The 25,684-nt window shown below is 39.1% G+C and overlaps 1 protein-coding gene across 2 annotated transcripts in view; it reads right to left on the minus strand.

Annotated features, from left to right (window-relative positions):
- Nucleotides 1–25,656, minus strand: part of sik2b (salt-inducible kinase 2b) — a 44,409-nt gene extending 18,753 nt beyond the window's left edge. For both annotated transcript variants that reach the window (XM_068317300.1, XM_068317299.1), the window contains exons 1-4: nt 24,530–25,656; nt 20,930–21,046; nt 16,742–16,805; nt 8,315–8,476 (exon numbers count right to left, since the gene is read on the minus strand). In XM_068317300.1, coding sequence (XP_068173401.1) covers nt 8,315–8,476; nt 16,742–16,805; nt 20,930–21,046; nt 24,530–24,667 — 481 coding nt within the window. In that variant the 5' untranslated portion in view covers nt 24,668–25,656. The remainder of the gene's footprint in view (nt 1–8,314; nt 8,477–16,741; nt 16,806–20,929; nt 21,047–24,529) is intronic.
- Between the last annotated feature and the right edge of the window lie 28 nt (nt 25,657–25,684).

The following is a 25,684-nucleotide window of genomic DNA, read 5'->3' on the forward strand; positions in this document are numbered from 1 at the left end:
AGTCAGCAGGTTTTATAATGTAATACGTGATCCACATATTTGTATGTTGAGGAAACGGGCTTGTGTATGAGGTAAGCTACCCTAGAGACTAACATGAGGTCATCAATGCGACTCGCTGATTGGTTGTCTGTATATAAACACAAACTCTGATTTGACTCTGCAGAAGAACAAGACAGAGAAGACTATCTTGCACACACAATCCACAAATAATCCTGAGAAGTTCACATCTGCTTTTCATAGAAATCCAACTAGAAACTGCAGTACTGGTAATTTCAGCCAAATGACACTGAACAACCTAGAGAGTTTGTAATTACTCAACAAGCCCCTTTTTACTATTAGTTTGTGTCATTCTCCCTCATTCAATTAATAAATGTTTTTGTCTTCTCTCCACATTTGACTTGTACTGTTTACATTACATGACTAGCAGATTATGAACGTAGTGAATAAAATAATGGGTAACTATCTTTAAGTTGTTTGGAGAAAATTGTCTAAAAAGATCATTTGGTGGTCTTTTATTTGGTATGTATTTGGTACCTCTTTTACTGTGTTTGGACTAGCGTGTGTGTGTCTGTGTGTGTGGATGAGAAAATCTGAAATGTGAAAAATAAAGAAATGAATCTAAATTCAGCCCAACATCAGTTTTTCAGATGTGGATGAACCACACCCTGTTAATGTCAGGAGAGACAAGGATAACTTTAAGTACATTTACTCTGATGCAGATGTGAAGGTGAGATGTGAGATGCAGGCAAAGCACAGCAAAGCAGTACAATCGGTTTATTGTCAGAAACTGTGACCCACTTCATGGAGCTGAATACCAAATAAACTTGCTGCCATCAAATGCTCAAGCAAGCTGTAGGTTACCAGCAGCAGTCAAAAGGAGGGGTGGGGCGCGTGTGTCTTGCACAATAGTATTACCATAGTTTTAGTCTAAATATGTCACACTGGAACAGATCCCAGCTAATGGTTTACAAATCTCTGTAAGTGAATGTGAAGAATGACATTAGTAGGAAGACAGCATCCAACAGACAAAAAGATGTCCTATTGTAGTAAAATTGGGAAGATTGATATAGTTACAGATTCAGAACATTGAATTTACTGTTCCATACACACAAACTGTTTTACAACTTATTTCATAAATGCAACACACAATTCTTTTACTGACATCACTCAACCCTTTAATGTTGATCATCTCTAGTAATTTGTAGAGACAGTGGTGCCTTATTGCTATGAACTGTTGGAAATGTGATAATTATCCAAACACAATCTCTCTTGGTGAATCTTAGCCCATTCCTCATGGACAAAGCCTTCCAGTTCTGTAGTATTCCTGATTTTTTGAGATGCACGCGCCTCCTTCCGAGCTCAGACATTTACATCCAGACAAGCTATGTACCAAAACATGTCACTGCCAATATACTTCCATTCTTACTTTACACTGACATCAATACATCTCTTTAAGACAAGACATCTTCATTTTGTCCAAACACATTCATCCTCTCCTTTCTTAAGTCACAAATGGTGCTCTGTAATTGGACAGAGTGATACGCCCCATTAAAACAGCTTTTGGGGGCAGAAGACAATTTATTAATATTCAATCAAAGATATTGAGGATCACGGATCACTTTGGGGCAAGACATTTCAAATACGATGTAGTTGGACATCTGGCAGCTGAATGACATCAATTAAAAAAAGCATAATATAGGACCTTTAAAGAAAAACAAAATAAAACAAACTCCAGGGCAAACTCCTCTAAGTCTATAAACATACAACAGCCACAAGGACGAACTCAAAGTGCTCTTTTACACAGAACTGAGGTTAATACTCAAATGTATTTCGCTAAAAGTCACAGATCACATTTTCAGTCAGGTACATACAGTAAATGACATGATTCTCATTTTGCACCACCACAATGGATCTGAAATGAAACAAACATCCATATCAGGTGAACAGTGTAGTTATGACAAGCTTATGTATGTTCCACCTGCTGTTTAAGCGACCAAATGCCATGGGACACTTGACCCTACACCTATTTCATGGACAGGCATGACCATTTCCTTGTTATTTTATCATCAATAAAGTCGGTAAAAGGTCTGGAGTTGATTCCAGGTGAAACATTTGTATTTGGAAACTGTTGCTGTCAACTCTCAATATGAGATCCAAAGAGCCACAAGTATACTTGAGTCACTATCAGTGAAGCTAGTCATCATTAGATAGAAAAACAAAATAAAAATAAAAAGACATCAGAGAAATAGCAAAAGCATAGGGTGTAGCCAAATCAACTGTTTGGAACATTCTTAAGAAGAAAGATTGCGCTGTGAGCTCATCAACACCAAAAGAACCAGAAGACCTCAGACAACAGCTGTAGTGGATGACAGAATAATTGTTTCCCTATTGAAGAAAAACTCCTTTAACAGTTGGCAGGATAAAAACGCTCTCCAGGAAGTAGGGTGTGTGTGTGTGTCAAAGCCAATGATCAAGAGAAGACTTCTCCAGAATGAATACAGAGATTTTACCACAAGATGTAAACCATTGGTGACCCTCAAAAACAGGAAGACCAGATTAGAGTTTACCAAAACAGTATCTAAAAAAGGCTTTACAGTTCTAGAACAACATCCTATGGACAGATGAGACAAAGATCAGATTGACTGAACGAAAAGAGCATCATCGAGAAGGAAAGGAATTGCTCATGATCCAAACTTCTGAACTATTTTGCTCAATATTATCAGCTCATACTCAGCCAAATATTTCAGAACCCATTGGACAGCGCTTCAATGTGCTGATGGACAATGAACTGAGGCACACAGCAAAAAACAACACAAAAAAACAAACAAAACAAATAAAAAAAGAGTTTTTTTTTAAGCAAGCAAGTGGAATGTTATGTTATGCAATGTTATGTGGAGTGGTGGATGTGTTATATTATGTTATGTTATGTTATGCAATGTTATGTTATGCAATGGCAAAGTCAATCACCTTAAGCATGAATTTCACTTGCTGAAAACAAAACAAAACTGAAAGGTAAATGTCTAAAACAGGCAGGAACCGAAGAAAGTTGCAGTAGAGGCCTGGCAGAGTTTCACCAAGGGTGAAACCCAGCATTTGGTGATGTCTGTGCTACTGAGACTTCAGGCTGTAAGTGACTACAAATGATTCATTACCAAGTATTAAAAAGTTTGATTTATGATTATTTCGTTTGAATTTTGGTCCCTTAAAAAGTAGGAGGCACATGTATAAACTGATGTAATTTCTACACCATTCACCTGATTTGGATGTAAATACCCTCAAACTAAAGGTGAAAGTCTGTAGTTAAAGTACATCTCCTTCATTTGATTTCAAACCGTTGTGGTGGTGTATGGTGCCAAAAAGACGAGAATAATGTCGACATCCTAATATTAATAGCCCTGGCTGTATATCTTCTTTCACAGTCGTTGTTTCCCCTTCCAAAATTCAATGAGGAACATAGACAATTCCCGTGTCACATTTGCTTGAAGATTAATAATTTCCATCCAGTATCTGGCCATTGGAAGACCTCTTGATAGGAAACATACCATCTTGTCAACATGAATATTTTCATTGTTGAAAAATCTGTACAGTCTGCTCTTGGAGATCTTCTTTGAGAAAGCTGAACCTCTAGAAAAACTAGAGTTATTAGCAAAGCATGTGTTTTCTTGTTATAGACAGGAAAAGGGTTGTGTGACCTCTTCAGGTCGGTGGAGAGTCCTTGCCCAATGTGGAGGAGTTTAGGTATCTTGGGGTCTTATTCACGAGTGAGAGAAGAATGGAACATGAGATCGACAGATGGATCGGTGCAGTTTCTGCAGTGATTGTTACGTATGCCTACATGTGTATTTTGCGTGTACTGTGTGTAAGTGTGAATGTGCATGTGGGTGTTTGAGGGAGAGATGGGTGTGGTGTGTCTGTGTCCTGTGTGTTTTATTTTCCCTAGGCCCAGATCATTCAATCCAGCTCCAGTGCCTGCCTGGAGCTGTCCATCAAGGAACTTCCACTTACCCTGCTGATTACTCCAACTGCTGCCATTCACCACAAGTACCTGCCAATTGTATGCCCCGCCCAAACACACCCTATACAAGTCTTTTATTTGCCATTCAGAGGGAGGAAGACTCTATCTCATCTCATCTCATCTCAGCTCTCTATCTCTGTACCATGTTCTCTGTGGTGAGTAACTGCCATTTTTTGTTTAGTTATTCGTTGTTAGTTATTTGCATGTTCTGTTAGTCCATGGCCTCGGAGCAGCTAGACAGAGGCCTCTATACATATCACCCTTAGTGTCTTTTGTCTAGAAACACCAGTTACAGGGATGTTGTCTTTCTGTTGTATTTTTGGTCAGTTTTCTGATTGTCTCGTTAGTGTAGTTGGGCAGGGTTTTTATTTTGTTTAGTTACCTGCATTGTTTAGTTTGTGTTATAGATTATTTCCTTAATTTTAACAACATCCATTTCCCTAGACCATGTAACATTATTTTCAGTTTGGCAGTCTCACTTGTTTTGTGTTAAAGTCTTGTCTTGAAATATATAAAATACACCAGTTGCAACTGCAAAGTCTTTTGTGTTGGCTCCCGTTTATTTACATGTCAGCTGCCCAAGTTCCTGTTTGCTTATTTTCCTGGTTTTTGCTTTATGTTACTGCCATTTCATCACATACTGTAGTCAACATTCTGCAGGGTTGTAACAGTGATGCAGTCCTTGTATAGGTCTGTTGTGATGAAGAACGAGCTGATTTGTAAGATGAAGCTTTTGATTTACTGGTCAATCTACATTCCCACTCTCACCTATGGTCATGAGCTTTGGGTTATGACCGAAAGAACAAGATCTCGGATATAAGTGGCTGAAAAGAATTTCCTCCGTAGAGTTGCTGGGAGATGAGGGTGAGGAGCTCAGTCACAAGGGAGGAGCTCGGATTAGAGCCGCTGCTCCTCCACCTCGAGGCGAGCCAGCTGAGGTAGCTTGGGCATCTGCTCCAGATGCCTCCTGGACGCCTCCCTGGGGAGGTGTTCCGGGCATGTCCTAAGAGAAGACCTAAGAGAAGATCTAGGACACGTTGGAGGGACCATGTCTCTCGGCTGGCCTGGGAATGTCTCGGGATCCCCACGCAGGAGCTGGAAGAGGTGTCTGGGGAGAGGGAAGTATGAGCATCCCAGCATCCCTCCTGAGACTGTTGCCCCAGTGACCTGGGCCCGGTTAAGCGGTTGAAAATGGATGGATAGACAAAATGTTTTGCCTTTGATGTGTAGCACTATTGACTAACAGCAAAAAAGGTCCTAGATTCAGATTCACTTGAGGACCTGGGACTTTTCTGAATGGAATTTGTATGTTCTCCCTATGTCTGTATGGGTTACTACTGGCTTCTCTGGCCTCCCCCCACTACTAAAGCCATGTAATGGATATTAAATGGTAAATTTTTTCTTGATGTGAATGAGAATGCTCATTTATTCTGTGTCTTTATCTTGTACTTCTGTGGGTAGGTTTTCCATGTCTAGCTTCACAATCGTGTTTAATAAATTATTCTACTTTTGAAAAGTACAAAAGACGCTGTGCCAATTAGGTACATGAGCCTTGTACAGCTGTTGCAGAAACAATTCTTTTTTTATTTTTTTATCCTGTCATGTTGTTGTCTTGTTGCATCTCTTAGCTAACCATACGCACAGATATACGTAGCAGCATACACTAACATCCAATTTTGACATTTTAACAAAAGAATGACCAAGTAACACACATAAGATTCTATTGAGCTGCTTGTGTCTTGGCTGCTTTAATAACAAGTAAAAACAGGCTGTTACGTAATAAAAAAAGGTTTCGCTGTCTGGATGGAAGCCTGTCGCTGTGTGGATTTGGCCACTAGCTGCTAATTGGTGACTCCTGCTCTGCACCCTGCCAGCTCGACGGCATGAGCATGAAAAGCTGCCCTATAGCCTGACGAGCCCCTGTCATGCTCCCCTGTAGACAGGGATTTGTTTTTAACATATGCTTCACAGTTTTTCCCCTCCAAAACAGCTGATGAATAGTATATTTTGCTCTATGATACAATGTCATGTCAGTCAGTCAGTCATTTTCAGATTACCACTGCTGTATCCGCTGCAGTGGGTCATGGGGAGCCGGAGCCTATGTCAGCGGCATAGGGCGTGAGGTGGGGGACACTCTGGGCACGACGCCAGTGCACCGCGGAGCCACACACAAAGACATACAACCATGCACACACACACACTCATTGCTACGGGCAATTTGGAACGGCCAATCAAACTGAAGCGCATGTTTTTGGAGGTGGGAGGAAGCCGGAGAACCCGGAGAGAACCCACGCAGACACAGGGAGAGCATGCGAACTCCGCACAGTGCGGGACTCGAACCCGGGTCCGCAGTGTTGTGAGGCGGCAGCACTGACCACTGCGCCACCGTTCCGCCCCATGTGATTTGTATAATTGTGTTTCAAATTGTACAGCTTACACAATGAATTAATTAACAACAAAACACAACCCAAAACAAGAGTTATATTTCCTGTTAGGACACAAAGAGTAGCCCACCCCTACTCTGATCCAGAAACTTGCTTTTGTTTTTGTAATTTCTCCTAGTCCCTTTCCACCTCATTCAATCTGTCAACTAAAATGTACAGGGGTCATTTGAAGTGAAAACATGAAGGGCACCCCCCACCACTGTTGTTCCTCTCTCTGCAGCCACTGTGAGCATGACCTTTCTTTGACTAGCCGTTGCCTTGTTAAGCTTCATGCAGACTGACCAGAACTGGCCTTCAGAAAGTAAAGACATCACAAGACTTCAGGAAAACCCGAACGCAAAAGGTACAGCACAGAAACATTGTTTTAGACATATATATTCAGACTACTGCTGAAACTACAGGTTGAAGAGGTGTAAAAAACAAACAAACCCCAAACACTAACTATAAAAAATATTGTGTGGTGTAGTTAGATTTCTCTTACAGGGCCTCCAAAAAAACCCATCATACATTAAGCATTTGGAAATACACAATTATCCCACAAAACTCTTTCAACAATTTCAACAATGAAATTAGGACATTGGAAGCAAAGACTTGTGTTCTGACTCAGTGTAAAGCTGACATACGTTCCTGTCTAAACGTCATGTACCATTTACAAAACTTGTCTGAGCATGTTGTGGGTAAGTCTAGAAAAGAATGCACCCTCCTGCTGAAGACTGCCCTGGAGACATTTTCTTTAATCACAAGCCAGGTAATGTTCTGTTCATTGTTTTCCTGCTTCAAATCGAATCTGCAATGAGAACAATTGGCTGTGATTCAGACCTGTTTGAGAAAATTACTGCCAGGGTAATAACATCTCCAGGTTTTCATCTTGAACCCTTCTAAGAAACAGATTACAGGATTATACAAGTAATGATGCAGGTGAAAGATTTGGTTCCCCATCATTTAGTACATAATTTGGTCTAATTTGTCCTTACTTGATTTTATATTTCAACACAAACCACAAAACACTGGCCATAACGGGGATGAAAAATTTAAATGGGAAGCACAACTTTTATTTTTCTCTATCAAGTGCCATTATTCAGTTTAAAAACCAATGGCTTAATTCTGATGAAGACCAAAGACTTTGGGAGGGTTGAGAAGCAGACTACATTCCTTTTTCTCAGTGAAGGGCATGGTATCCTTTCACACTTGTATTTTTAGCCCTCCTCAGTGATGTGTTCACTTTAGATGGATTTAGTATCACTATCTGAGAATAGAGCCTTAGATAAACTTCTGCCTTTTTCAGAGCATTGTCATGGATGCAGCTCTGCCACCCTGCTAATATGCACCGTTCCTTATCAACCTTCCTTCATTCTCTTATCCACCACTCCACAGGAGCAAATATACATCACCTCCTCCTTCTCCAATTAAAGCCCCTCCTGCTTTTTCTCAGCACCCTCATTCTCCACTCTGAGAAAAGAGCAGTAGGGTGACATTCTTATAAATGCCACCAGCTTAATAATCACACTTTGAACTTCAACCTTCAGCTTCATCTTAAATCTCTACCTCTGGGTCCCTTTACCCTCTCTGTCCTCCATCTTTAATGTTTCCTCCTCACAATTAAAGCTATAGACCACTGGAAGGGCTCCCTCCTGGGATCAGTTCTTGATAAAGTGGACCATTAGACTGGATTCTTGCTGAGATTTTAGGACATTTCTTGTGGCATCTTCCAGCCCACAGCTATCTTGCAAGCAACCTCTGAATACTATGTGAATTGACTGGTCATTTCTGAGCTACACCTGTCAGCATCCTGTATTTCTGGTTTATAAATGAGTTTTTCTTATGTTAGTCTTCCTGAACTACATTTATACAGTACCTGCAATTTTGATGTTCATGTGGCCGTCCAACAGCAGATTCTCTGCCTTCAGGTCCCTGTGGACAATGTTTCGATTGTGACAATACTCCACTGCAGACAGGATCTGCCAGAACTTCCTTCTGGCCTCTAGCTCACTGAGACGGCCATGCTTCGCCAGATAGTCTGCAACCAGAAAGATAAGGAGACATGTAATGTCAGAATTGCATACAGACAATATTTCATATTAATGAATATGATATGAATCAGAAGACAAAGTACAATGAATGACTTTGTAAAGCTGAAAAAATGCATTTGTGTTGATTTTTTCATCCACTAAATGTTGGTGGTTATGTTGAAAGGATGATTTATTTTTTATGAGGTGCAGGTATTGAGCCAGTAGTTGTTTACAGCTGCTCTAAATTATAGAATGGTTTTTTAAAATGACTCTGTCTAAGATGTACGGTGTACATGTTTCCTATTACCATTGTACCTCAGTGCAAGTATTTTAGCATGTTCGTGTGAGTAATGGCTGATTCTGGAGGATGCTCTCTGTTGTCATAGAGGAAATGGGAGGATGATATTTCTGAGAACTGGTGTTTTGATACATGATGTACACATCAGTACAAGTTGGAACAGGGTGTCTTAGGAAGTTTGTGGGCTGCACAGTGCACAAATAGACAAATAAACACATTTTCCAACAGTTTCAACAAAGTTAGGAACAATATTACCTGATCTTTTTTTTTTTCAAAAGGACATAAACTCAATCTATTGTTGTCTCTAAGGGACCACACCATAGAATTTTTCTCCATATTATGCATTTTTTCCACCTTTTCCAACTTTTGTCTCTAAACTATTACCAATTTTTGATCGGGATGCCCGACTTTTTGTAACCCTGTTAACTTTGGAAGGAGGCGTTTGTTACCGTCAGCAGGATTTCTCCTCACACCCACTGTCCAGATAGCTCGTAAATTCTTCAATTCACACTTTGCAGCAAACAAGATGAAATATTTTGTGTTGGTTTGAATACAAACCACTGACATGAGTTGGTGACACCGCACAACCATTAAAAACAAATCAATAAAAATGAAGCAAAGTCTGTAGGTTCAGTCACACAACTCAAGCTTTGCTACATACAAACAATATTCAAATCAATAGGCCTCCTCAAACATTATGGAACACACACTCTTCATTGTCAGACACTCTACCCCCAACCTGCATGTACAAGAAGGCTCCAGTTAGTGGGTTCCTGAAGTTTGCCTGCCATTCCTCACTACCTCTACGTAAACCTATCTGGGGGGAGTGATTAAGGCTGGAGGATACATGCCAAACCCAACTATTATATGTCCTGCTAATGTGATAAACATTTCAAATTTGTGAGCTCTTCAACTAAACTTGACATCATATTTTAGACATATGTCTAAAATATAAAGAAATAAAATTTAGACAGACAATCACAAGGTCAATAGCAAAACAGCTCTAATTTGCAGAATAAGTTCAGCAGTTAGCAAAAGATGTAAAACAAAAAAACACTCTTGTCTGGTCTTCACACTGCTGAGAAATATTTAATATCTTTAAATAACTTTAGTACTTTAGTTTATGTTGCAACATACACTTTTTTGTTCAAGATAAAAAAGTCAAGATTGAAAAAGTCAAACAAACTCGAAAATATTGTGTCAACATCTAATCGTGAAATACTCGACGTGTAGAAACACCTATCCTGAGGCCAGCAGTATGAAACACATGGTACAATCTTCGTCATAGCAATTCTTGGTTGACCAGAGGGTCAGTCATGTGTTGGTAGAGAGGCTATACAATAAAAATGATTTCAGGATATAAGTTGAACCATTAAGCTTCAAGGAGATGCTGCTGTTCAGTCCTAAACAACCGGGTTGATAAATAGCTACCATCTGACAGAGTGACAAAACCTGATTAGAAAGTGGCTGGCAAATTCCAATGTGGAGGCTATTCGATGACCATGGCAGCTTTCATGCAATGCTGTTAATCAAAAAACACACTGTGGAGGGGAATGTGTTGAGGAGGCACAAGTAAGCACCTGTGGGGTAAACACTAAACTTAAAACAGTTGTGAACATTAAAAAAGAACACAACTAATCTGAACTAATCTACTTGTTTCTGCAGCCATACAAATGATTACTGTCTAAACAATTAACACACAGACAAAAACTGCTGTTTGTTGCCCCACTGGAAGGATGATTCAATGTTGGCAGGTGCAAGGACCTCAGCACAGCGAGGCCCACAGACCTGCATTCTGGGAAAGCGAAGAGAACATGTATGAATCATAGCGGAGTTAGGGAACAGCTCAACAACCACTGTGTTCCACTTCTGCTGAGAGCTGAGTGAACAGCTAAGTCTCTTAACAGCTGCTCAGATTTGGAGGGGACAAACATTATGGGTACAAACTGGCTTGTTGGCTAGACCTCTGGCTGGACTTCAGATAGCACTACGGGACAGGAATGAGTGTGAGACTGTGTGTGTGTGTGTGTCCATAGAGGACAAGGGGCAAACACACGCTCCGTTTCCACATCAGTAACTGATACCCAAACCACTTACATACAGCAGCCACATTAAAGTCACGTGGGTGTTGATAGATGGTGGTGCAGATTGAATACTGGCACCGTTTGGGGTTAAAGTGGGCTGGAGCCAGCTGGAGCTGCACACTGCCCTTTCATCCAACGTAGCTACTGGTTGTGACTTTCTCCTCCATGGTACAATCATAAGCAGTCATTCAGGAGGTCTTAAAACATCATATTTTACCCTATATTTTCACTCACTACAGGACATTTTAACCAGCCTAAGGTCTAAACAAGATTGAATACAGATGGGTAATGTTTTGAAATGTCCGGCTCACCTGCCAAAATTCAATCAAACAGCAACTGCATTTAAATCTATTGTCAAACAAGATGCATTCACCTTTCTGCACTTTGTTTCATCCTGAAAATATGTTACATTTAATTCTATTAGATTTGACTGTTAGATTTGAGTGTATGTATTAAAATAACTGATCACCTGCAAATTGCTGCTTCTATAATCTTACTATTTCAAAAAGTAAGATTATAGAGTTTTTAAACTAAGAACATTTTGCTTTTGCCACACAAATTCCAAACTTTCTTTTAATTTCATTCTTGTTGAATGGCCATGAATTGGTAAGCAATCTATGAACACAGATGAAAATGGCTACTCTAAGTTGAAAAGATTAGTTTCATGTTCTCCCAGCTCTGCAAAATAATTGTGTCACATTAAAGGAAAAAACAACTAAATTGAATCACTTCAAGAACTATGTGATTCAAACTGAAAAAAAAAAAGTTTTTTTCTCAATCCAAAAAATCTGATCATTTTTCGACATAAAAACAGATGATTATACATACCACAAAGGCATTCCAGTGTGTAGCTGGCAATTATAGTTGATGTGGGAGGGTTAATTAATGACACACGTTGTCAAGCTACCTCATTGCATTTTAGATTTGTATTCCTTTCTTCGTCTATCGGTAACAGTTTGGCATGAAGGGTTATTAAATAGTACAACAGAAACTAGGGTGGAGGAATTTTATACTGTATTACTTCAGTATTAAACATGAACATTGTTATAAGCACTTAAGCAATTTAAATTCTGACGTATAATCACAAATCTAAATTTTCCTTGGTTTTTTCATTTCATACAATTAGATGCATGCAATTACTTTCTAAAGCCATTGATAATGAATAAAAGGGCCTTAATCTATTATTTAGTTACAGGTAATTTGTTTTACTGTAGAACTGGTTTTACTGTGCAGATTCAGAAATAGAAAAAAAGCCACAATATAGGGTATAGACAGTTTTTTTTATTTGTTTATTATAAAAGTAAAACATGGTTTTAAAATCCCTGCACTCACTGAAGAAGATTAGCTCAAATTACCTGAGCTCAATTATAGATACAATATCTCTTCTCACATCAAATTTCTGCCTTGCAATTTATCTGTCAACAGTAGGGTTAATTGAAAGACATCATGCAACGTGCTGCCTGTAATTCTACTGAAAATAATGACTATCAAAAGGTAGAAACCTGCTACCTTCAAGAATCTCAGAAACCACATTGACAAGCAGACATGAACTCTTTCTCCAAATTCAGTTGGAAAATGAATATGTAACATTCTCATAGCGAAATTACTTTAATACATACATACAGCCTTGCTGTCATTTGGTGCAGTAATAGTTGTTACTTTGGGAAACCCTTCCTTCATTAATTTATGTTTTCTCTCTTGTGGCCATCAAAGTCAAAGCTGCCACACCCTTGCTACTGACAAGTACAGCATGCAGAAACAGAAATTATATGAAGGACGGTCTGTGGTGAAACAGAAATTGCGCGTTCCAATGAATATCTCCCAAAAATCTGTGCATTCTTGAAATCAACATTCTCCTTGTGTCATTCCCTTTCCTGTCGGTCAGACAAGAGATCTGCATGAGTGATTCTACTCACTGCCAGCCGTTCTACTCCCATCTCTCCAGCAGTGATTTCTTAAATATGCATGCCCTACATTTTCCACCACCTTCCAAATTCAAATGGATGTCCCCCTGCTCCTGCCTATATTATCTTCTGCTTCCTCTGCCCACCTGCCTCTGTTCTCTGCAATTCTGATTTGTGACTGACCCAATTTCTAGGTTTGCTACATCCTGTCGTTATGATGCAGACTGTGTGACTGACAGACAGATGCATAGAGACACCAGCAAGCTGGCACAGACGCCTCTGCTGTGCGCCTTTTCAGGAGTAAACCCATCACTTGTCTTGTTTTGCCAAACCCAGATCTGTTTTTTTGTTTCCAATGGCTCTAGTGTGTGCGTGAAAACACATACACACACACACACACACACACACATGCGCACACGCACACGCACATCCATACCCAGCCTCAACCAACATCCATGAAGTAATGAAAAGTTAAGACATTCATCTGTAAAGGCTCAGCGGTCCAGAGGACATTTACTTCTTGGTGTTAAGAGAGAAGAGAGGCTGAGCCAAATGCCATCGATTCGGTATGGTAGGACGGGCTGCTGAGCATCAACAACATCACATCTTTTACTCTTCACCACCTATGGCCAAAAGCAGACCTGAGAAATTCATTGTGTCAGTAAAGTGGAAAAACTCCCTGGAGGACGATTATGGAGGAAGGGTTTATGAAGAGGCAAGAGGATATGTGGCTTGGCAGATTATCCATTTGTCTGTGAATCATGACATAACGACTTGAACCATCTCCAGAACATGTATTTGGAATCTGAAATGATTGTTCAATTTTGTGAGATTGAGTACTGTAATATTAGACTTGCGCTGCATGTACCAGTGGTCGTCTGCCTGGTTAAGTCAATGCGCAGCTGATGATGACATATTAATGTCTTATATAACTATATTGCAGTGTGCAATCATGGAAGAAGGGTATGAGGAATCAGGACACAATAGATTTATAATACCCTAAGATTGTCCATAAAATAATCTATGGATTATGGAAAATGAAGTTGTCCAACTATGATTGGTTATTTAAAGGAGAAGTCTGACATCTTAATCTCTTTCTTAATCAGACTAAGATGAGAATGTCAACAAAGCACTCAGAAACATTGGTTAGTGATGACACTGAAGCCATGCGCCATTAAGTTAATCATGGCAGACATAGAAAGGAGGCAATAACTACTGTATGATAGCTCTGTTCATTAAGTAACATGATTATATACATTATATGAAATACAAAGTAAAGCTGTCATGTTTGTGCTGCAAACTCCCTTCAGTTTATCAGCACTCCTCCCATGTGCATGTATTACTGTGATCTTAAACTGTAGTGTTGATGATTTAAAAGGATACACCCTCGACTGCTACCTTGACATGTATACGACAACATTTTTAGCCCTTTTAGTGGAACCCTTTGAAAACAATACCATGTGAATTCAGCAAAATCAGTGTCGTGTAAAGTGGGCCTGAAATAACCCAACTATTCACACTTGTAGCCTCATATCAAAGAGACCAGTATGAGGGTGGTGATGAATCTTTAGCCTGATCTGCATAAAAGCAATTGGCATATTTTCCAAAATGTTGAACTCCTCCTTAAATAGCATTCTGTACCATCAAAACTAATGCTGTCACTGTGTAAAAAGCTGCTGTTTAGAATAACCAAAGTGTTAATTAATATATATGTAACAACACCGCTGTTCTTTCTACCCTCATTTTCTCTAATTTTATCTGAGAAGAAGAATTACACTTTAATGATACCTATATGGAAATTATTATAATATCTATTGTATTATGCATTTGCTAATTATATCATAATTATAATACTATTATATCATATCTGCATATCAGCTCCGTCACACAAACAGGAATTACCATTGCTGAGTCAACATCACAAGTTGAACACTGGTGTCAAAATTACAAAGACAAACACACTCACTAGACGTGACTCTGAAGTTTTTTGTCGAGTATTGCTGGAGTAATCCTCTCAGCTACTATGTCTGAAAGTAGGCTAAGTGCTTAACATTCTCAGACTGTCTAAGAGGTGAGGAAAACAATCCTTTTGAATCCTTCCCTACTTACAGGTACTCTACGTCAAACAGGTCTTCTATATTTGCAATATATTTGAATATACAATTTGGGTCCTGTCCACATTATTAACTAAAATAATACCAACATATTTGCGTATGAAAAGCAACTTTTTAATATGTGTATCTTAACATTTGAAATCCTGCAACGAAGACAGAATATTTCAATAACATAGTATTTCTAATAGAAAAATAAAATGTACTGGATTGAGCTTGCAGAGTTTACAAATTGTACAAAGCCGACCCACAAATGAACCCACATTTCATTTTTGACCTTGAAAAATCATAGCCCATAGTTTGTTGTGGAGTTAACATAAAATGTTCTGCATTAATATTGTAACAAAATAAATGTATGATATCTTTAATACAGTTAATGACCATTGTGAAAATACTGATATCATAAAATAATCAGTGAAGTAGTGATAATGCCATGTGGTCCCATGGCAGACTAAGTTCCACTTCCACTGTCAAACCCTGTTTTTGTATGATGTAAGAATTTACTTTAAGACTAGTTTCATGCTTATATTGCAAATCCGACTACTTCCATGTTGGTCACTCTTCCTCCAAGCAGAATTTGCAGCCAGTACCTTAAGAATTGAATATAAGTTAGAGCAAAAAACTCGTGCGATTTTCTTTGATCTGCTTCGGCCATTTGTTACAAAGGGAAGAAAAACACCAACATCTGGTTTAGTCATTTAAAAATATGTTCTGAAAGTGTTTCAGGCTGCCGTGATGAATCATTGATGTTTTATTTATGTGACATTTATTTAGCTCTTAAGACGTCTGTTTGTTCACCGTTGCGGTGAATTACAGAAAACTGTCACATGAATGTTTTAATTCTTAGAATTTAGTGTGGTTTGTGGTCGTTTCTCATCTGAAAGAGAAAGGAGATCTGAAATGATGAGAAAATGAACAGGTTAGTTGATCAACTCAAAAGAATATTTATTGACTACTCTAGTATACAACTAAAACTATATTCAGACTACTGGGTTAATTTTTCATTGTTTAATATTTTATAAATTGAATAATAGAAATTATCTCCACTCTCCATCAGTTAAATCCAATGACAAGGCAGCAGCAAATTTAAGTCCTTAAAGTTGCCATTTGATAATCTAACCACGTCAGCATCAAAAGCAAAGTATAATCTGGATGGGTCGTTCTTGAGAAACACGCATTCCAAGCAATCAGCACATTTCAAGTCTTTATAAGCTTGATTTGGGGAATGGTTCTCTGTTTACGTCAATGGTTTCTAGGTCTTCCCTGTCACACGGTTCACTTCTGTTATCAGGTCTGAGAAAGTTTGTTTAGTGCTAAAAAAATAAACTACGCTGATGGTTGAAGAGATATCTTTGTTACCTTTTACAGATGTGGTGTTAAACATCTCAACGGTAACATTAGAAGTCAAGTGACAATTGTCAACAAAAAGATTAACAGGGTATTTTAAACCGAATCGGTGTCATGTGATGCCACACTGCCATGTGACGTTGAAAGTTATGCTGACTTGCATAACATGTGACCGGTACTGTAAACCAATGAGAAGTGATGATGCAACACATGACAATAAATCAATCCTTACTCTATCAGCCTGCCTCTGTGTGTTCTTCACAGCCCGCCTCTGATGAATTGTGATTTTTAAATGACTGGAAAACATTTATTATGGCAGTAACAAGCAACATATGATGAAGGCCATAACAGGACACTGTTCTCAAACATCTACGAATCATGTGACACTTGAAATTGGTGCAAAGTGTTACAGCAATGCAAACTCACCAACACTTTGACACTTATTTTTCAAAATATTACTGACAAAGAAGAGTAGATTACTTTGTGTAGCTGGTGGTCAAACTTTGTTTAAAGCACTGATGTCACTCACCGAATATCTCCCCATTCTTCGCATACTCTGTGACTAAATAAAGCATGTTCTTCGTCTCCATCACCTTAGAGAGAAAAAAAAAGCAGTAGTCAAGGAAAAGGAGAAGAGCAGAAAGATTGCACTGTGAAAAACACATTTTAACAGTAAAACTTACTTTCAGCCTCCTGAAATAAGAGGGATTAAAAAAAACAAAAAAGATAACAGACAGAAAATACCAAAATATTACACAACTGCCCACAAGGATTTCTGTTAAGTATGTAAACACATTGTCTGGCATCCACAAAGTCAAAAGAAAAACAAAATGCATGAATGGCACAGATTCTATATATGGCATCCATTAAGAAAGAGGAGGTGGACAGTTGGTGTTGCAGAGCATATCGGAATGGTACTTGAAACCTCTCGGCCTTCACACGGCGCTATGTGTTGTAGGAGGAGGAGAACCGATTTAGAAGCAGAAACACTCAGGGGATGAGGAGAATTAAATGCAGAGGGGAGAATCAGATGGAGAGAGGAGGATGAATCAGACACAGTGAGACAGACAATCACACTTGAAATCCCACGCTCATTGTTTATGATCAATTTTCCATCTGTTAACTGAGAAATTCATGGATTTAGGAAATAAAGGCTGGTTTGTTTGTTTTTTGTGAGCCCTGGTTATGTCACGATGAATATATTGTCCACTATCCATTGTGAATTTGGAATACAAGTGATCAATGAATTACACTTATCTATAGATGTCAGTCAAAATATGTAATATTGTGAACCAATATGGTAGGTAATTTAGGAAATAAAATATTTTGACTTGTCACAAGGGTGCAACTTAAAGATGTAAGTGTCTCATTTAGGTGTAGAGTAAACCTGCACAGTCAATAGTAAACCTGAGTTTAATGCAACATTATGAAAAGTATTTTATTACATCAATGCCTAAGAAGTTAAAATAGCCACCACGAGAGAGATCTATCAGTGTGCAGCAGATATGCTTCTGTTGTTTCTGTTGCTACAGTAATGAAATGCGTCATACAACATGCTAACTATAGTAGCTTCAGACGTCGACTGCCATGGATCTGCTAGCCGTTCTCGTCGAGGGGGCTAATCATTATAGATTGAGCAAACAGCAGGAAGACAAGCAGATGCTGTGGTTTCAACTTCAACAAGTCTTGCAAGTAGCACTAGTAGACAATTTAGATACTAAATTCCAATGTGAATGTTTGAAGACCAAACACTGGTCTAGTATTAAAAGAAGTTTCTAGATGTTAAAGGTTGTTTTAATGCAAGACTTGATTAACATTGTAGCAAAATGATCATTGAACAAGGTTGTGTTTATGCAGTCGATGCCAGACTGTCAGATAAGAGTTGTCAAAATAAAAACTTGTATTCAGAATTACTGCACAACCCTACTTCTGAGCACATCCAGACAATTTGATGTTACAACCACTTCAAATAAGTTTGATGCTACAAGTTAGGTTCAACATGATAGTAATACTGTGATAACAATGTTGCAGGAGTTAAGGCTACACCTTCCATTTATTACAGACCAAAGGTTGCTTCACATCAAAAACCATTACACACCAAATCAAATTTGTACAGAGTATTACATAAAAACAAATAAAAAAATATTTATAATTTGCTGATTCATTTTGGTGAATCCTCAGTTGAAAAATAGTATTTTATTGCTCACATCATTAACGAAAATTTTGATACTGATGCCAGCAACACTTTTCACAGTGGAAAGTGTGTTTCTCAGTAAGTGATTTACAACATCACAGCTTATCCAAAGAGTGTTAAAACCAATCAGACATAACACATGAAAATGGTTTTTGAAAAGACGAATAACTTGTTGCTTTTGACAAGTGTCCGGATGACAATGGGAGAGGTTTGACACAAACATCAACCTGGACAGATGCTGTCTAAAAAAAAGACTACAAGGAAGAGCAGCTGAAGTTCTCGTGAACTACAAACACTCCAAACACTCGTGAACTACCAAGTCACCACAACCCTACACATCTGATTAGCTTGCCTGTCCCGTACTCCACCCCTCTGCAGAGGCGCATGGAAAATGGTCAGACCACTTTTATTGGCATAACTAGAAAAATAATGCATTTGGAAAATAAAGAGCGAGACCCCATTGTCAGGGAAATGGATCGGAGAATTGCAAAACACACAACCGGTAAAGAAAAGAAGAACTTTATGGCATAAAAAACAACAACAAACTTTTGCCCGACACTGGTCATCATGAGATTAGATTTTCCTTTACCAAGTTAATGTTTTAACCAAGAACAAACCACTTTTCTGTACCACATAAACTACTCACATAATATTGGTGTATTATCTTATTCATGCATTTTTACGAGTCATCAAGTGGGAAGTGCATGTGGTTTTGATAAGTGTGTGTAACAAATTGGAGAATGAACTGTGCACGATAAATATTCCCTCAATGACAAACACAGAAGCCCAACTATGTTACTTAAATAGACTTTACCAAGCAGTCATTATCCTGTCTATGTACTGAGTATGAGTCTAGACTTATCAGCTTCAACACAATGAGCTCGTACACTTGCATAATTTGCATTGAAATGTAATGTCTTCCTCGTCAAAATGTCGCATTTTAACATAGAAGAGCTGTCTGAGAGAAGATGCACCCACCAAGGGAGCATTTTCCACCAACACAAAAGCCTATGAAATGCAAAGTTGCAGTACTGTATACAGAAATGTTCAAGACACATAAGATACTATTAAACGTCTAAAAATGTATATATAATAGCATACAGAGCATATACTGTACATGTTACAACTGACTTTATATCATACGCTTGAGATGTCTTAAGCTAAACAATTGTTCAAATAATATCTAGACTGTTTTAACATTTAAAAAATTATTCCATGTTTCATGAAGTCATAGAACACTGACAAGACATTTTCGCAAATAATAAATGATTGAAGCAGCCCATTTAGATCCATTTTTAAACACACAGCCCAAAGAGATTAACACTGTAGATAATCTAATTTCCTTATATATTACTAAAACATCTAATTCATCTAACCTTCAACTGATGGCATTTTTCCGATTCATGCCAAAAACGCCTTCACAGCGATGAACATACACAGATGCACACAGTGCCAAGCATCAGACAGTCATTAACCACGTTCAAACATCTTATTATTATCCAGTGGTGGCAGGCTCTGCTAGGCAGCAGTTGTTTGTTAATGCATTGAACAAAGGCCGAGATTAGTTCTATGTTTCAACACCCCTTGATGCAGAATTACCTGGAGAGAAGATCAACCAGGAGTACAGATGCATTCTGCTCTGCAAAACTGATTTGTTTCCAGATTATTCAGAGGCACAAGTAATTCTGGGCCCCTCAACACATCTTGTACTGGCCTACAGCGGTGATGCATGTTAGAACTACATAACCTAAAGCTATTAGTCAGATTTCAGATTAATGTCTCAATTCTTGTGCTAAACAAACTTGTCTCATTCTTGATCATCTTAGGTTTAGTAGGACTCAGGATTGTTTCTTATGCACTTTATTAATTTTTTCCCTTCTCATCACTTACTCAACATCAGTTTGAGAAACAATTACAGTAAATATGAACACAGCTCTTGATACTGACTGTTACCATGAAAATGAGAATCCTATGAATTAGGCTTTTAAATGTTTTACGATTAAGTTAGTGATAATTTATAAGAAAATGTCTGATAGTGACAGCAAATGTATAAATGTAATAATCTTACATCAAATATAAGATCGAAATTAACACAAGACTACTACCAAGTAGTAGGACAGATTAATACAAGACTACTACCAAATAACAATGTTTATCCCTGAACCTTAAAATAACTTAAATCTGAAATTACTTAGAACGATTTATATGTAAAGATGAGGCAGAATTCAGGCTTAAGTAGGACAGATTATAATTTGGTTTACATTTCACAAACATATCTGAGATACACCGATGGGCGCTGGTATTAATAGCTGTTAATAATAGCTGTTTTAGTTCAGTAATGGATGACATAAAAAAACCTGTTTAAAAAAACACAAATATCTTCTCTTCACACATCTCTTCAAACTGAGAGTGCCACAAAGCAGTGCCATTAAAAAGTCAATACATGTAGGCTACATCTTGCAATGTAGACCGCCAAAGCATTTTAACCACTTTCAATAGCAACCAGTGAAGCCGGAGAGTCACCTGGTAGAGCTTGATGATGTGGGGGTGGTCCAGCATCTTCATGATCTGAACTTCCCTGTAGATCTTCTCCAGATTTACAGCATCCAGTTGGGTCTTGTCGATGATCTTAATGGCCACCTGCAGAGCAATTGAACAACAACAGCAATTGTAATGAGTCAGCTTCTCAACAACAAACAATGCGAATCATTGTTAGGGCTCATCAGATTTGATGGCAATGAGACACACCTCCCCACACTCGGACACACAGTAGCTCAGACAGCCATTTAATATCCTTCAAGAGGCAAAGGGAGACAGTGTGTTCTGAGACACAAGTTAAACACTCTACAGCTTGTGCAATACATAAATGGTCTTTAAATAGGAGTCAAATTACGTGAAATATCATGAAGATACAGGAGAGGCAAACAAAGGCTCTGTTGTATACACACACACTCACAACGACAATTTCATTTTTGAATTGCGTACTCACAACTCCAGCTCTCTTGGATTTGATTAATATTACTTGGTAGGTAACTAGGAAATATTATCCTTCAGTCTGTCTCATAAACAACATTTCATTAGTGTGATCTGAAGAGGACCGAACTCCTGTGAGCCAAGTTGGAGGAGTAAACACCATGAGACTCCACTTCAGCGATCACACCACAGTCAGATTAGACCAGACTTGAAGCAACGCTGCATTTCCCAACATTTAAGGGGCAGTTTCAAGCCCTAATGAGAACTCAGCTGACAGTCATTTACCAAAGAACTCAAAGTCAAATCATTCTAAAATGATTTCAGTAAATAATAAATGTGTGGATGATGTGGAATAAAAATCAATATATTTAATTGTAATCACAAGCAATGATATGAATTGCATGGGTTCTTTTGGAAATTCTGAAATAATGTTTGGACTAGAGCCATAAAAGTAGCCAAAGAGCTTCTCCACATAAAAAAAACTAAATATTAGATTGTAGATCAGTCAACTTTTATTTGTATAGCGCTTACTCACATCAGCAGATGCAATTAAAAATAATTTCATTGAGTAAAGATATATTAAAACATTTAATATAGAAATCCATCTTATCAGTATAGATACTTATATTGCTCTATTGGTTTGTTTAGATAGCTCAAATCTAAATGCAACTAAAAGAGGTTATGTAATGTTTGAAAACAAGATGGAGGCCAATAAACAGTGAAATCTTATTGATTCAACTGAAAAGTGGATAATGGATACTTTACAGATTGATCAAGAGCTAGAGTTCAGATCCAAACTCATCCTGTTAGTTCATATTTTTTAAATGAAGATCTGATTTTAAGAAATTATCTGAATTATACATTTTACGGTAACCTCAGCATCAGTTGTTTTGTGTACCATTGGTCAGCGGATTAAGCTTTACACGTGTTTCAACTTTGGCATTGAGGAAAGTGTGACCTTTTATTTCACCAAATAAAATACAAAAATGAATAGTGAAAATTTCAGCCACAGCCAGGTGGATAGTTAAACAAAAGAACGGATCGTTTGTGGAGAGATCCATGGGCAGTTTATTTAGTTTATTATTCGGTCAGTTGGATAAGATTTTGTCTCAAAACTTTTGTTTTTGAGTACTTTGATCTACTGGAGGGAAAATTCTTCTCTGCATTTGACCCATCCCACTCGCCACTTATATAACTGTGTTGTTGACGCTGACTCCCATTTTGATCAGGTACAAGCAAATAACGCCTAATGGATGTTCTCACACTCATTTCGGTTATTTACCATCGACGGGTAAGCAATTTGGCATGATACTATAAAGGAACATAAAAGTCTTAAAGGGACACCTGCTATGAATTGACACCTCTTTAAAAAAGGTCCTTCCCAGAAAAGATATGTGCTAACTGATTGCATTGTCAATTGTGCACAAATGCACACACAAACACACCATAAGATGTCTTGTAAACTATGGTGGCACAAGGTCATTTAAGGACAATGAGTTCCAGGAGAACTGAGCTCATAAATAAGGTAATGAGAGCAGAACAATGCAGGATAACGCTGTAATCATAGATGAATAAATGTGAAACCTGCTGGGCCAGCAGACAAGATCACATGGGAATGGATCTGCATTATGTGAACCAACAAGCTGTAATGTACAAAATCGGATGAATGGTTCACTGTAACACACAAGCCATGAGTAAAAAACGTTATGAACACACAGGTACACTTATCTGGAAATACATACACACATACATAACACACTGTTTCACATTTCATGTCAGTATTCGCCACCGCACAAGCTCCAGGCTCTACACTCACTTGTCCCCTGGCAAATGCCCAAGACTGATAACATCACACAGGGTTGATAACCTGTCTCCCCAGCTGACCTTGCCAGTTATCTGCACCGACCGAAGCCAAGTAACCTCAACCAAACCAGCAGCCTGGGAGAGGAAGGGGGCAGCAATCATGTTTCATTCAACCCCATTATCACACCTATCGAGAGGGAGGTGCAGCTACTTTGTCACCTGGTGCAGTGTGGGATGAAATTAAAACCTGCGTGTGCGTAGCTGTTACCACGTTACACAGTGGCAGATTACATGGGAAGACAAATACAACGCCATTAGACAGAATAACAGTCATTTCCTTGGTTAATTATTCATTTAACGTACAAGGCCTTCACACGGATCATGTAAATCTTTGCTTTTTCGTGTGTCATGTGATTGTTCACGTTCCCATAAACAGGTGGCAGCTCTGGATATGAAAGATCAAAGTGTGCACTACGGATTTCACAAGTCACCCAGCCTAGTTTTTGTTGCCTGTCTTGCTTCTTTGGACTCTTTATCATTAAAATCCCTCCGTCTCAGCCATTACGGCATAAAGTCGTGGCACTCTGTGGTACTGGTCAAGAAAGGCCGCTCTGTGTCAAGCTGACAAAAAAATAAAAAAAACTATTGGAAAACTTGAACAAATGTTCCCTCTGCTCTCGTGCAGAAACTCCAGAGAGTGCTGACCAGTAAACAAAGTGAACGGCACCAGAGTAGGGTCGGAAGATGACCGTCAGGGTGCATGTGTGCAGAGCACTTTGCTTTCCAATTAGTCCAGGTCCTCTGGCTGGAATATCCTGCTCCTCACACAAAGCTCGTGGCACTGCTGGCACTAGAACCTACTAAATCACATCATTATTTGGATTACATAACAGGACCACCGACCAAATACTGCATGCCCCACATTCTGTGACTGAGATGTTTACACCAGCAGGGCTCTTCAGCCGGCATACAGTGTCCCTGTCTGGGTCATCACCAGCAGGAGGACAGGTGTATGATACTGGTGTGGAAACACAGCCGTGTTGACACTTTTCTCTTTTTTTATCAGCAGACCTCTTACTGGCAGTGATGTTGCCCTAGGGGGTAGGGGGGTTGGGGGGGGGGGGGCATGTGCAGTCAGTCCTTGCGCTTGTAACTGCAGGATTCAAACATACCAGGCGAGCTTTGGTTGCAAGAGAGTGACCGACATTTAACCTGATGCAAGTTACTGATGGACGGCATCGGTTCTTCCAGTGTCTGACATGTCAGCCAGTGCACATGAAAGTTATATAACTCGGCTGAACAGTAGCACAAGTTAGCATTCAGGCTAACGACTTCACACACACTCACCTCGGTCTTAGTTATGCGGTGTCTAGCCAGCTTCACCACAGCGAAATTGCCCTTTCCTAAAGTGCGCTCGATGTCGTAGAAGCCCACACGGACCGGACCCCGGATCAGCGGTTTTTGGACACTGTCAGCCATGACCATGCTGTTCTGACTGGGACTGCTTGCAGACGAGTAGGAGGTCGCCAGACAAGCTGGGGACACACGGGGAGCTGGTTTCAGGGCAGCTCCTGATAGAGACGAAAGGGAAACAAACCGCCCGCCGCCGCCGTCGCTTCTGCCGCCGCCGCCGCTCGAAACGTGTCCATTAAAAATAGACAAAGTTAATTTTTCTGTCGCCCTGCCAGCCTGGACACCAATGTGGCGACACTTTCCGTCAGTGCGGCGATACGAAGCCGGCCATTTGCTGCTCCTTGGGGCTGTCACACCACGTTCTCCAGTACAATAGAGCTGTAATAGGCCTAACTCAGCTTGAGGTGCCTCTATCAGCTACAGAGCACACGAGTTGACTCGCAAAGAGGCATCATGTTCTCTGGTTGACGTGTATTGACGTCAAAGCCATTGGGGTATTTGTACAGGGGGCGGGGCTACGGAGCCGTTCCACACTTCAGTGCCAATTGGTTGCCAAGACAACCAGACCCACCTCTTACGTCAACCGGTAAATTGCTATTCTGAAATGTGTTTGCTCGCCTGCCCTCTTTGATTGCACGCATAGGTAACTTTGAAGTTTGCCCCGTAGGTGTAGGAGCTTTATCCGCCTGCTAGTGCAGAATGCAAGAAGAGTTAAGTTGGTGTGTAATGTAAATATGAGACTGAATCCTTTTTGTTTAGCAAGAATCCACGGAAAGAAAGAAAAATTATGATGGATTTAGCCAAAATAATTTTGTTTTAATATTATAAATGAAAATAAAATGAGTAAAATTAAATGTCTACATTCCTGGCTGAAAAATATATGTGAAAATATGCAATTTGCATTACAATCATGCATTATACTTGTAATAAAATATCATATACTGTACTGTAATGTAACATGCAGGACGTGCTAAACCACATACCTTTTTAATCCACACACACACACACACACTCTTTGGTCAGCTGCATAACAGCGCCATCTTTTGTTTGAAGTGGAGAATTGAAGCAGAGCGCTCCGGTTGCTTCTCG

Source organism: Antennarius striatus, chromosome 6, assembly GCF_040054535.1.
Source record: "Antennarius striatus isolate MH-2024 chromosome 6, ASM4005453v1, whole genome shotgun sequence".
NCBI classification, from domain to species: Eukaryota; Metazoa; Chordata; class Actinopteri; order Lophiiformes; family Antennariidae; genus Antennarius; species Antennarius striatus.